At 39.4% G+C, this 12,918-nt stretch overlaps 1 protein-coding gene across 1 annotated transcript; it reads left to right on the forward strand.

Moving 5' to 3' along the window:
- Positions 1-7,724: 7,724 nt before the first annotated feature.
- On the forward strand, positions 7,725-12,757 carry LOC101159244 (alpha-2-macroglobulin-like protein 1). The gene is made up of 6 exons (XM_023961870.1): positions 7,725-7,762; positions 8,550-8,624; positions 10,797-10,959; positions 11,037-11,224; positions 11,452-11,697; positions 12,737-12,757. The coding sequence occupies exons 1-6, from the start codon at positions 7,757-7,759 to the stop codon at positions 12,755-12,757; spliced, it is 699 nt and encodes a 232-aa protein (XP_023817638.1). The 5' UTR covers positions 7,725-7,756.
- The last annotated feature ends 161 nt before the right edge of the window (positions 12,758-12,918 follow it).

Consider the following 12,918-nt stretch of genomic DNA (forward strand, 5'->3'; position numbering starts at 1 on the left):
CTATTCAACATGTCATGCAGAACGTCATTGATGAGACATTGAAAGACAGCTGGAGCATTAGTCAGTCCAAAAGGCATCACTAAATACTCAAAATGTCCCAGAGGAGTATTGAAAGCCGTTTTCCACTCATCACCCTCCTTTGTTCTCACTAAATGGTCAGCATTTCGAAGGTCGAGCTTGGTGAAGATGGTTGCAGTCTGGATGGAGCTGAAAGCTGAGTCCATGAGTGGGAGAGGATACTTGTTTTTGACAATTATATTGTTTAGACCTTTGTAATCAATACATGGGGGAAGGGACCCATCCTTCTTATCAACAAAGAAAAATCCTGCTCCAACAGGGGAAGAGGATGGATGGATAAATCCAGTAGCCAAACTCTCAGCTATATATGTCTCCATCGCATCCCTCTCAGGTTTGGAGAGGTTGTACAGTTTACTGGAGGGTAGAGAAGCACCAGGTAACAACTCTATCTCACAGTCATAGGGTTGATGGGGGGGCAGAGAGGAAGCACGGCCCTTACAAAAAACGTCCTTGAGGTCATGATAATCCGATAGTACAAAAGAAAGGTCAATAGGTTTAGGAGAGGTGGAAACAGGTGGTACAGCAGCATGTAAACAGTGAGAGTGGCAAAAAAGACTCAAATTAACTATGGATTGTGAAGACCAGTTTATGTGTGGATTATGAAGTGAAAGCCAAGGTAGACCCAACACCAGCAGGGAGGATGGAGATGAAATGATGTTAAAACTAATCAGTTCTCTGTGGTTGCCAGAAACCAGCAGGGACACAGGACGTGTACGGTGAGTTACACAGGCTAACAGTCTACCATCCAGAGCAAACACTTTTTTAGGGCAAGGTAGAAGTTCAGTGGGGATGTTGGATTGGGACACAAACTGAGAGTCAATAAAGTTGTCATCTGCACCAGAGTCCATTAAAGCCTGGATCTGTAATGTTGTGGTGTCATATGAGATTGTAACTTTGAGATGGATGCGTCTGGAAGAGGGATCCACAGGGGTTTGGCTCACCAGTGCCCCTCCTGAGCCTGATGAGCCCGGTCTTTTGTGTGCTGCGTTTAAATACCAGTGGAATTTTCATATCAGCCTTCCCAGACAATGAGTCAATCAATACATGAAGACAGTAGATGTTAGTGTTGAACATAGAGGCTACTTACTTCGAGGCGCTGACCACCGAGATGGGCCGCCATTCGTCCCGTGACTCTCTCAGTCTGACTGCCTTTGATTTTTCCGGAAGAAAAAAAAGTGCCTCCTACTGCTCGTTCCTGTTACGCATTTTGTATCAATTCGGTGTCTCGGAGAATAATATACTTTTAATATATATATTAGCATTTAAAAGTGAACGTCATATTCTCAGATAATAATTTTTATTTTCCTTTAAAGTTTTTTTAGGCCCTGCTACACCCACTGAAGGAAATATGTTTAGAAGGGAAGGCTTATAGGAAAACACACAACCATCTCACCAGTAAACACCCCCCTGTCTCCACCATCATAATCCACGCAGGTACCAATGACATTAAGTTCCAGCAGTCTGAGACTTTGAAAACAGACTTCATATCTGGTTGAAAATTTACTACCACTCCTTAAATATCCACTACATTGAAAATTTCACCACTGTTCTGCTTTTTAGATATAAAGTCGTGGATGGCAGAAAACGTCTTGCTTCTTACTGACAAAACTGAAGTTTTAATCATTGATCCTGAAGACAAGAGAGAGATGATTTTATCCAAACTTACCGTAGGAATTTTAAACCTTCTCAATGTGTGAGAAACCTGGGCTTACTTTTTGACTCTGAGTTGAGTTTTGTTCCTCACACCAGAAACATTGTGAAAATAGGATTTTTTTCAACTTAAAAACATTGCCAGACTCCCCCCATTGCTCTCTTGCCAGCACAGAGGTGCTGATGCATACTTTTATTTTTATTATAATTTAGATTATTGTAACGCCCTGCTCTCTGGTGTACCAAAAAAGTCTCTTTCAAACCTACAACTATTGCAGAACTCTGCGGCACGAGTTCTGACAAGGACCAGAGGGTGGGAACACATTACACCACTTATAAAAATCGCTGCATTGGCTTCCCTGTGTGTTTCACGATTGATTTTAAGATTCTTTTAATGGTTTATAAATGTTTTAATGGTCTTGGGCCCTTTTACTTAAATAATATTATTTAAAAATATGAGCCCTCTGGCACTGGCCTCCTAGTTGTTCCTAAGGTTAGGACAAAAATGGAGAGGCCTCGTTCCACCATTACAGTCCTCGCCTGTGGAACAGCCTGCCGGAGAACCTCAGGGCAACAGAGACTGTAGAGGTTATTAAGAAGAGGCTGAACACTCACCTTTTAGTCTGGCTTTTACATGACTTTGGTAATTGCTTAAGTCTTTTATTCTTTATCTATTTAATAATGTATCTATTTTCTCTACTTAATAAATTATATAAGGACTGTTGTTATTTTTATGTTTTGATATACTAGCCTTTTTAATGTTATTATATTTATGACATTTAAGGTTATGTTTGAATAATTGACTTATTTTTTTTAATTACTAATATTGTTGAATCTTAATTTTTTTTAAATTATTGCTATTTTACTATAATTTGTATTCTTATGTTGTTTCTTACTCCAGTTTATCCTTTTGGGGATTCATTGTTCTGGGGCATTTCTGGCTTCGTCTTTAGGGGGTGCTGGGGTGCTTGTTCTCATTGGGCCGGCTGGGGTCCCGCTCTGTCGTCTAAAGTGAGTGGCCCCAGTACCAAGCCAGACTGTGTCTTTTAAACTGCAGTTTTTATGTTTTTGTTGAGGGTTCCACTGGGGGAACTGGGTGGGTGGAGGGAGAAATCTGGTGAGGGAGGGGTCCCATCTGTGTGTGTTTGTCTGGTCTTTTAGGTTTTGATTAATTTTCATATTTTATAACTATTTTATTTGCTTTTATGTTAAGCGCTTTGTGTTTTCCAAAAAACTGAAAGGCGCTATACAGATAAAAAAAGTTAGAGTTTATTTATTTATTTTGTCTAACTTGTCTTGTCCAACAGCTGAGTAAACAGATGAGAGCTGAAAGGTAATTTTCTTTTACCCATGTCATCTCACAGGGTCTGTAGTTTTCTACTGACCTATTTTGACCTTTTTTCCTTGCCAGACTTTGGATGATCTTAACACGTTTGTGCATGGCACAATTGTGTTTATGTGTCCACTTGGAAATAAAGAGAAATACAGTTAAAAAATGTTAAACTTATTATTAGTGTTAATACTAAATTAGATGTTTCTGCTCACATTTCCTGCAAGCTGTTGTGTTTTTCTTTTATCTCCAAATGATGAAATGCATCCTATATCTGTAGAAAGGAATTTCTGTTTTCTCCAGAAAAAAAGCTATAATTTTACTTTTGGAAAGCAGTTTCATTTCGCCATTAGCTTGAGAAAGTACCCAAACAAGAATTAACAGATGTTCTCATCGTGTGTACAAACAGGTCAATCAATGACTTCTTCTTCTTCTTAAAAAAAAGAAAGAAATAAGTTGTCTATACATCAGTCATTTTCTGTTTATATCATGGAGGTGTTTTAAAAGCTCCACTTCCACAGCTTCCACAGAAAAATGTTTTTTGCATGAGGTGAGATAAACGATATATGAAACCAATGTCCTGTTTCAGTACATTTGAAAATTTACATTTGTAAACAAAAACATGAACTAAAGATGTGTTCCTTACAGCTCCAGACACCATCACCACCTGGGAAACAGAGACTTTCTGTTTGTCCAGTCAGGGTAATAAAGAGTCCATAGCATTTATTCTGGGGGAAACCTTCTTTTATTACCGTCATCCGTAACACACAACATGAATGCGCGCCCACACTGCCCCCCCCCCCCCCATTCTCTATCGCGGCACGCGCTTGCACACACACACACGCGCGCGGGCGCGCGGCTCCAACACATGCACATTTCCTTTCCACAACAGTGGGTACAGACAAACCCGACTCCATTACCTTCTTAAATTGTAATTGTGCTGCTCCTTCGTGAAAATAAATTTAATATTACAAAAAGAGCTCCGCTTTTGACAACACTGTTGTTGACATCCATTGTTAACGTTTGCTCCGCAAACAACAAGTGACATCGTTCACTGTTGTTCACTGTATTCTTCTGGCTTCTGCGCATGCGGGTCTTGTTTGGGTCGTGTCACGGTCACACTGGAGATCACAAAAGTTCGGATTTACTTGGAAATGTGAACGGTCTAGCAAACAAATCAGATTTTTTTCAAAAAATCCGAATTGAGCATTAAGCCCTGCAGTGTGAACGTAGCCTTTGTGGCTCTTTCAGAGGTTATGATCTCGCCAGCACCTGGTCCTGGTAAAGCTAGGCCAAATAAGTAGCACTACATTCTTGAAATTATATTTTCATTGTTTTTTTTTTTTAATCACGTTTTGTCTAGTCCCACCTTGACCTGTATTTTTGCAAAATAGGAAAAGGTCCATGGGTGGGTAACTGGGTGATGGGTCATCAGTCCAGTAATAGCCGAACGACCGTACTTCACGCTGCAGCAGATAAAAAACACCTCCTATTACAAACATGAGTTGAATGATGAGTTTTTTAGTATTAAGTCATAAAGCTCAATACCAGTTGAGCTGTGTTTTGTATTGTTGGTCTTTGGTATTGTGACTGCTGGATTTTTACTAAACATCTCTATATTTAGACTTGTAAAACTATCAAAGTTCAAAGCATTTTGTTTGCAGGATCCACCATCACTTGGTAATCCAAAGGCCTTTTCATGTTAGTAAAAACAAGTAAACTAATAAGAAAAAGACAATCAGGTACAGTACATTAGACATAAAATACCAAAACCTTTTTTATGGAGTTTAAATTTAGTCATAGTAGCTCCTTGACTTGAAATGGGGAACTTGAAATGACTGATGCGAAAACTTAAGGCTTTAAAATCCTTATAAACAATGTCAGGTTATCAGTGTACATAATGATCATTCCAAGAGTAAATGTTTTTGAATGAACTTTGTTACAGTTAATTTAGCTGCTAGTGTCCCCATGTAATAAGTTGTACTGGAGCAGTAAACATTGACATCCAATCATCTCAGAGAAGTGATGGTTACATTATCAAACAAAATTCTTCTTCGTCTTTTGAACAGGTGAGAGTGACTCCAGGCCTCTCTACAGGTTACGTTCTCACACCTGTTTCTACTGAGGAGTACACATCCTGCCTGTGTGGCAGTGAGCGAAAGACCTTCCACTGGAACATGAACCCCACAGCATTAGGTGAAGCTCAGACTTTTTGACATCACAGCCGTTCCCTCGTCTGTAACATTTCATGTATCTTTACAAATTCCATAAACCTGCAGCAATCTACAGATCTTTGCCACACCATGACAATCCATGACTTGTGTACATTATCTTTAGGGGCTGTAAATATAACCGTTACTGCTGAGGCTATACCGTCCCACGCATCGTGTGACAATGAAATTGTGAGCGTTCCAGAAAGGGGTCGCATTGACATAGTCACAAAATCCTTGATAGTAAAGGTATGTGTTTTACTACTAAGATCACAAAACTTGGCATTAATAAAAAAGTATATTTTTTCCCAGTAAGTAGCTATATTATTTTAAACTATTTGAAGGGAAATTATTAAAGATTGTATTTCAATAAATACAGTAGCTTATACTTCTCCCCATTTTCCCATCAGGCTGAAGGAATTGAAGTCACAAAGACTTACAACTGGCTGTTTTGCCCAAAATGTCAGTCTGTTCGACATCACCAGCAATCCATTGACAGCTTTAAGTCTCATTTTACATGTGGAGAGTAACAATAAAGGCATATCTATATCCATATAACTAAAACAGTTTTTTTTTTTTTTTTTCTGAGCAGGAGAAGCTGTGATTGAGGAAACCGATCTACAGCTCCCTGAAAATGTGATTGATGGATCTGTTCGTACCACAGTATCAGTCTTAGGTAATTTATAGTCCCACTCCAATCCTCTTTTGATCTATTTTTAAAACGTTTCCGGTGGTTATAATTATGCTTTTTTTTAGCCAGAATCGATAAATGTATGTCCTTTTTCTAGGGCATAGTTTCTGCAGAGCTGCAGTAGTTCATTAAAATTTGCCTCTGAGATGTGGCCTTTGAGGCAGAGTAAGCCTGTCCACACTTCCTATCATCAATTTGTTTAGACTCTTTCGCCAGCTCACACCCTCCCTCACACCCCCAACATAATATTATAGATGCAAAAAAATAATGGAGAGCAACGTTGGAGCTAGCCAGCTGTACAGTTTTGAGCCAGATGCCACCGTAGATGAGGAAAACAACGACGTACATGGATCTATGTCTACAAGTGGATGCATCAGAATGGAGCAGAGCAGGGAGCTTGTGGACCTCCTACTATAGCACTTAAGTCACACCAACAAGCTTTTTCCAAAGGAATTTTTTTATCTGCCCCTGGTTTAAAAAAAAATTAAATAAAGGAAGACTCAGAAATGAAGAAAAAATACCACAAAAATATGCTAAAAACATAAAAAAGACCATTTTCTTTATGTGAATTTAATGAAATGTTACTTGTGACGTAACTTACGTCCTATTATCCCCGACATGGGAACACATTCTTTCTGTACCAAAGCCTGGTCTCCAATCATGGACAAACTGTAAGCCCACCTGACAATCGAATGGAGACGACAGTTCAAGAGCATTGAATGAGCAGTGAATTTTTACTTTGTAAAAGAATTCCTGGACTGAATGAATAAACCTGATAAATCTGTACTTCATGAAACAATTTGGGTTTAAGTAATAGTGTCTTCTGTAGAAGCATTTCTGTCATTAGTCGTGCACTGAGGAATATAGAAGGAAGATGCCATATGGATGTGGAGAGCAAAATATGGCTCTTTTGGCCCCCAACATCTATATCCTCCATTATCTTCAGAACACACATCAACTGACCCCGGCCATCAAGGAGAAGGCTTTCAACTTTCTGACCAGTGGTTTGTTTCATTTAATTTCATTTTAAAAACAATCTTCAAATGTGACGTATTTCAGGACAATGTGAGAAACTGTCTCAAATGACTGTGTATGTTTTGTTGGATTTCTTTTACTGCACAGGTTACCAAAGACAGCTGAACCACAAAGATTTTGATGGATCATACAACACGTTTGGAACAGGACCAGGAAACACTTGGTAAATAGATTTAAACTTCTAGTGTACACTTTTGTTAGAAACATTCCTACAAGTGAAAGATAAGCTGCAAGATTGCAAAGAAATACACAGAATTCATTCTTCTTCCAAAAAACATTATTTCAAAATTTCTTTGATTCTTTATTATTTTAGTCTTGTGATAAATAAACTCCTATAAATGTGACGTGGTAGTTAGTGGACTTAATAAAAAATAGGCTGTTTCGGGCCATTGCTAACAACACCACCATATTGTACATGTCAATGAAAGAATATTTCCTCCTGATATCAAAATACTTTACAAACAAACTTAATTTTAATGTTAAAATTAATATTGTGTAAATTTTTCATTTCATCATTAAAATTCCCACTCAAAAAACAATGGATTTTTTTTGCTGCCTTTATTTTGAAAGGAGAGGATGATAAATAACGGATCTCTTTGGATTTCCACTGGGCTGACTGCTTTTGTTGTGAGGTCTTTTTTTAAAGCCAAGTCATTCGTCTACATTGATCCTAATATGGTTGATATATCAATATCGTGGTTGAAATCCAAACAAAAAGAAAACGGCTGTTTTAAGAAGTCTGGCAAACTCTTCAACAACAGAATGAAGGTAAAGTAACATCGTCTTGAAGTTTCTGCTGTTTCTTGCTGCTGTAACTGGTAACCAGATCATAAATGTATCTTTGACCCATAAGAACCTCGACCCATTTTTTCTTCAAAATAAAATTGTGGTTTTTATTGCACAAACCAAGTGTACCACGGAATCCATGTCTGATTTTTGTCTGTTACATTGATGTCATCATGGGTTCTTATGGGTTAACATTGGGACAAGCAAAAATATGCTTACGCTAAATAGACTAAAAACAAGAGGCAGAACAAGCTGACCCTGAAGGCTGGCCCTGTTCTTGGTTCGCTTCTGAAGCCTCTTAAGATTAATGTTCAAGAAGGACGTCTTTGTTTTCCTCATCTGGAAATCTGGCTCTAAACTGTACGGCTGCATAACTCCAATATTTCCCGCCATTTTTGTTGCAGCTGTATCATTAGGTTGGGTTTGGTTTGTGAGGGCTGCAAGCCAACAGGAGAGAGTATATGGATACACTTTGGAAATATATCTAAAATGATTGGAGTGGCACTTTAAGATGTAGCCGCTTCTCTCTACAACCTTCCATGGGCCCAGACAACCCAAAAACAGGCATGTGACTAAGCCTATAACCTACCAGCTGCTTATGGCTGCTTTGGAATTGTGGAAGATGTACTCTGGTATTGACCTCTTTAAAGTCGGATTATAAAACTTACTTAGCTGATTATCCAAATAAACTCCAACAGCTGTAGGATATCAGTTATTGATCTAAAGACATTTCTTCTGTGGTTTGCCGTTTTTGTACGGGGGGGGGGGGGGGGGGGTGTCTGATGAAATGACTCTCAGTGCTTACATCACTGCTGCATTCTTGGAGATGAACACATCCACAGATGTAAGTACACCTAGATTCATCTCACAGGTCAAAGTTTTAAAATCTGCAACACCACTGACCACTAAAGATTTTTCCAGTCTGAATACACCCGTAATTATGATCACAAATCCATTGTACTGCCTAGATGTGCATTGATCTAATCCAGGGGTCTGCAACTTGAGAGTCCGGAGCAACATGTGGCTCTTTTACCCCTTCATTGTGGCCTTTCTTACGAAAGGAAATAAAATTGCTGATAATTTAAAAGATGATGGGTTATTTAGTCAGTTCTGATCCAATAAAATTATGGCTGAGGTTCACCTTAAACAGGAAAATATATTGTGTAAAGTTTTTTAAACGAGTGCTTACAATTGACTTTTCCTTTTTCATTGGAGAACATTTACTCATATGAGCCTATGTCAAAACCAACAAGTAATTTAATTATTGGAAAAACATTTTTTCTCGCTTTTTATAAATGGAGATAAAACAAGGTTACATCATATTTATAAAAAGTTACAGCAACACAAATACCGTAATTTCCGGACTACAAGCCGCTACTTTTTTCCTGCGCTTACCGCCCTGCGGCTTTTTCAGTGACGCGGCTAATTTATGGATTTAATTGGCGGCCGCCGTGTACGTACTTTCGAACTTAGTGAATAGTTTGAACTCTATGTCCAACTCCAAGCACAAGGCATTTCTTTTCAACACACCTCTTGGCAGCCAAACAGCATGGACTTGACTTTAGGTCTTAGACACTTCAGTCATGGTTCAACAAAACGAAACACGCATGCCCGGCCGCATCCCAGAATCCTTTGGGGCCATTAGACCCAACGTGCACGTGATCGCCGCTACAATATGATGAAGCTTTCAAGTTAAAAGCAATCGTTAAAAGCAGCGTAAAAAAGTCCACCATCACCAACGGGTTTGGAAGAGCCGGTTTGCTGCGTGACGGAGAGAACAGCGCATGGAGTGAATTTACACTCCATTTACGGTTTCTAAGGAAACCGTAAAAGTGGAATTTTGCTTTGAAAAGCTCACAGCCTCCGTGTGAGTTGGAGACATCTTCTCCTCCTGCTGCTCTTAGAGCTGCGGGGCCGATGGCAGTCTGATGGCTCCCACACGTAACAACGCATCCGCCCCTCATACACGAAACGTACAGTATTAAGTCCGATTGCTTTGCACAGACACGATTTGCTCGGTCCACCGGCGCAATGGGGACGAAGTGCTCCTCCTTGAAGCCGCCCTGGCCAGAGGTGTCAGAGTAGATAGGAAGGGGAGACAAGGAGCGCGCGGGGCGGGAACGGAGCGCAGAGGCTTTTGAATTCTGACGCACGCGCCGCACTGAGGCGCGCGTATCGCGCTGAGGCGCGCGCTTTTCAGTCGCCGCTGCTTTATTTTACCGGTGTGTTTTTTAAACAGCCCTGTTACTCCCACAACGCTGCCGCGACACAAACGGAAAGAGAGCTTTTCCCGTTCACCCCTCCATGCACTGCTGATACTTGCTCATTCTTAAACACATACAACAGTATGGCGAGCCGGGCGTTGGCCCCGCCTTTAGCCCCTAAGACTCATGGGAAATGTGGAATCGCGGATGTAAATTTCCTCATCATAACTGAGGGATGTAATGTTGATTATATGGTTACTGTTTGTAATTTTATGTATGATACCTAGATTGTCAATAAGTAAAAAAAAAAAAAAAAGAATGAAATAAAAACACCATAACTGAGGAACTTGTGAACAGAATACAGGTCCATGCTGTTAGACAGATGTCGATACACTCAAATGCATGAGCCAGAGGCAAAGCTGTCTACACCCACAACGTACTAATGAACTGCACTCACTCTGGGATGCTGGCCCGTGATCTGTCAGGATGACAATATCGCCTAACACATGCGCGGCTTGTACTCTGACGCGACTTGTGTATGTATAAAAGTAGTTAAACACGTAAAAATGGGTGGGTGCGGCTTGTAATCGGGTGCGCTTTGTAGTCCAGAATTTACGGTAAATGGCAGAGTTGTGTTTCTCTGACAGCGAATTGACTCTCCTTCTTGGTGGTGGTCAGTGAGTCACAGGCCCAAATGGCTCTTTTAGTGTTAAAGGTTGTGGACCCCTGATCTGACCCATAAACTACTAAAGCTAATCACTGGAGACAATCAGAGCTGCTTTCAAACAGTACATTTTAAAAATCTGTTTCAGAACCATGTGGTAACTAGGAGCCTCTCTTGCCTAAAAGGATCCATTAATGAGCTCAACAACACCTACACCACAGCTCTGCTAGCATATGTCTTCACACTGGCAGGAGACATGGAGACTCGTGCTCACCTTCTGCAGCACCTTGACAGAGTGGCAGTAAAAAAAGGTGAGTTATCCTCTTGCTGAAAATCATTCATTGTCTAAATTGTCAGTTACATTGTTGATTGTGAATTTATTTTTTAGGAAATGTCATCTACTGGACTCAGGCTGCAGCTGAAACATCTGACTCTCTGTCAGTGGAAATCAGCTCTTATGTCCTGATGTCTTTACTCAGTACCTCCCACACTGCTGAAGACCTGGGATATGCTTCAAGTATTGTTAGGTGGATGACCGGGCAACAGAACTATTATGGGGGTTTTTCTTCTACCCAGGTACAGCAAGAGTCAAGCTCTCCAAACCCACATTTGGTTTTTGTTTAAAGATTGTCAGCATCAATATCCAGTTCACTGCATAAACCCACAATAAAATACAACAATTCTGAAAACTAAAGTCATGCATTTTCTTCCTGTGTACCTTAAATGTCATCACAAAAAGCATATATTCTGTCTCTCTGAAAGCTCATTGATGTAACTCGCATATTTTTAACTTTGTATTGCAGGACACAGTAGCGGCCCTTCAAGCTCTGGCTCTTTATGCTACAGTCGTATTCAGCCCAGAGGGTTCCAGTACCGTTACAGTCCAGTCCTCTAGTGTCCAACTGGAGTTTGATGTGAAACCAGACAACAAACTGCTTTACCAGGAGAAGGTGATGAATGATGCGACTGGAAAGTATACCCTTCAAGTGAAAGGGACTGCATGCTCCTCAATCCAGGTAAACAAATACAAATGTTCTTACCTGACAGATGTTTGTTTCCATTTTTTGCATAATTCTTTCTAAAAGTTTTTGTTGCTGTTAAGTGATGAAGTGCGGAAAAATTGATTCTGTTAAATATCCCAATATTTCATTTGGCAATACTGGTATAAATTTAAAATACTGACAAAACACATTTTGAATTAAAACTTTATAAGCAAATATGCAGTTCAGGGTCTTGCTTTTCTGTTCCACCAAAACCTGACCAAAAATAAGCAGCACACGAGCCTCTTTAACAATAATAATAATAATAATATTAATAATAATACATTTATTTCAAGGGCCTTTCAGGTCACTCAAAGTCACTGTACAAGGTTAAAAAATAAGAAAAAAATAGAGTAAAACATCAATAAGAAATAATAAAACAGGACAGAAAAAGACATACTAAAACGGATACAAAAAACAGAAAAAACAGGATAGAAAACAGCAGCTCTACACTAAAACATATGTCGCATGAACCATCTTGTGATAGATGTTCTCTCAGTATTCCCACAATCGTTGTTGTTACAGAGCTCAATGACACATATAAAACAGTTTTTACTATGGATGGGCACTGGAATTTTGTGCCAAGTTGGTACCGATACTCTGGATCTACTGGCACCACATAAAAATGTGGATGTCAAAGCTACAACTCAATGTTTTTTGTGTCAGACATGCCAGTCATTTACATTCTATATAGTTTTGCTTTACAATTCTAGCCAATCATTTTACCTTTCCAGCGACTGTGGGCAGGCTTATATAAGAATAAGTGAGGCTGTGAGGATGGGTGGAGCATCCGGTCAAATGCTGAAAGTGAAAAGAGCAAAAGTTTGTCTGTACTACAAAAGATTTTAATTTAGGGAATATGGAAAAGAGCGACATGTGCAATGTCTGAAAAAAGACTTGTGGTGATTAAAGCACCTGTTCAAGCACTGTTCAGGCATCAGAAGTACTGATTTGGCACCAGATCAAATCCAAACAGTATCCATCTATAGTTTAAACTGAAAAAGACAGATTGCTGTGTTGGAGATTGTTCATTGTTTGTTTAATCCAGTTAGCATTTGCCATCTCATAAAGTACATTTCAGCAGGTTGGAAAAATCACTATATTTTCTTAATCATAATTATCATACTTTAAAATTCTTAACGGTTAAAGCACCTTTAATCTTTGTTTTTTTAACTGAAATAAATTCTAATGTGGAAACCACAGCAAACAAGAAAAACAGCGAGACACATT

This window comes from Oryzias latipes, chromosome 13 (assembly GCF_002234675.1).
Source record: "Oryzias latipes chromosome 13, ASM223467v1".
Lineage (NCBI taxonomy): Eukaryota > Metazoa > Chordata > Actinopteri > Beloniformes > Adrianichthyidae > Oryzias > Oryzias latipes.

What these genes read in the sequence shown, in the direction of transcription:
- LOC101159244 (XM_023961870.1), top strand. An exon ending in AGATGAACACATCCACAGAT is followed by an intron (nt 8,625 to 10,796) that starts GTAAGTACACCT and finishes AATCTGTTTCAG; the next exon opens with AACCATGTGGTAACTAGGAG. An exon ending in AATGTTCTTACCTGACAGAT is followed by an intron (nt 11,698 to 12,736) that starts GTTTGTTTCCAT and finishes TGTTTAATCCAG; the next exon opens with TTAGCATTTGCCATCTCATA.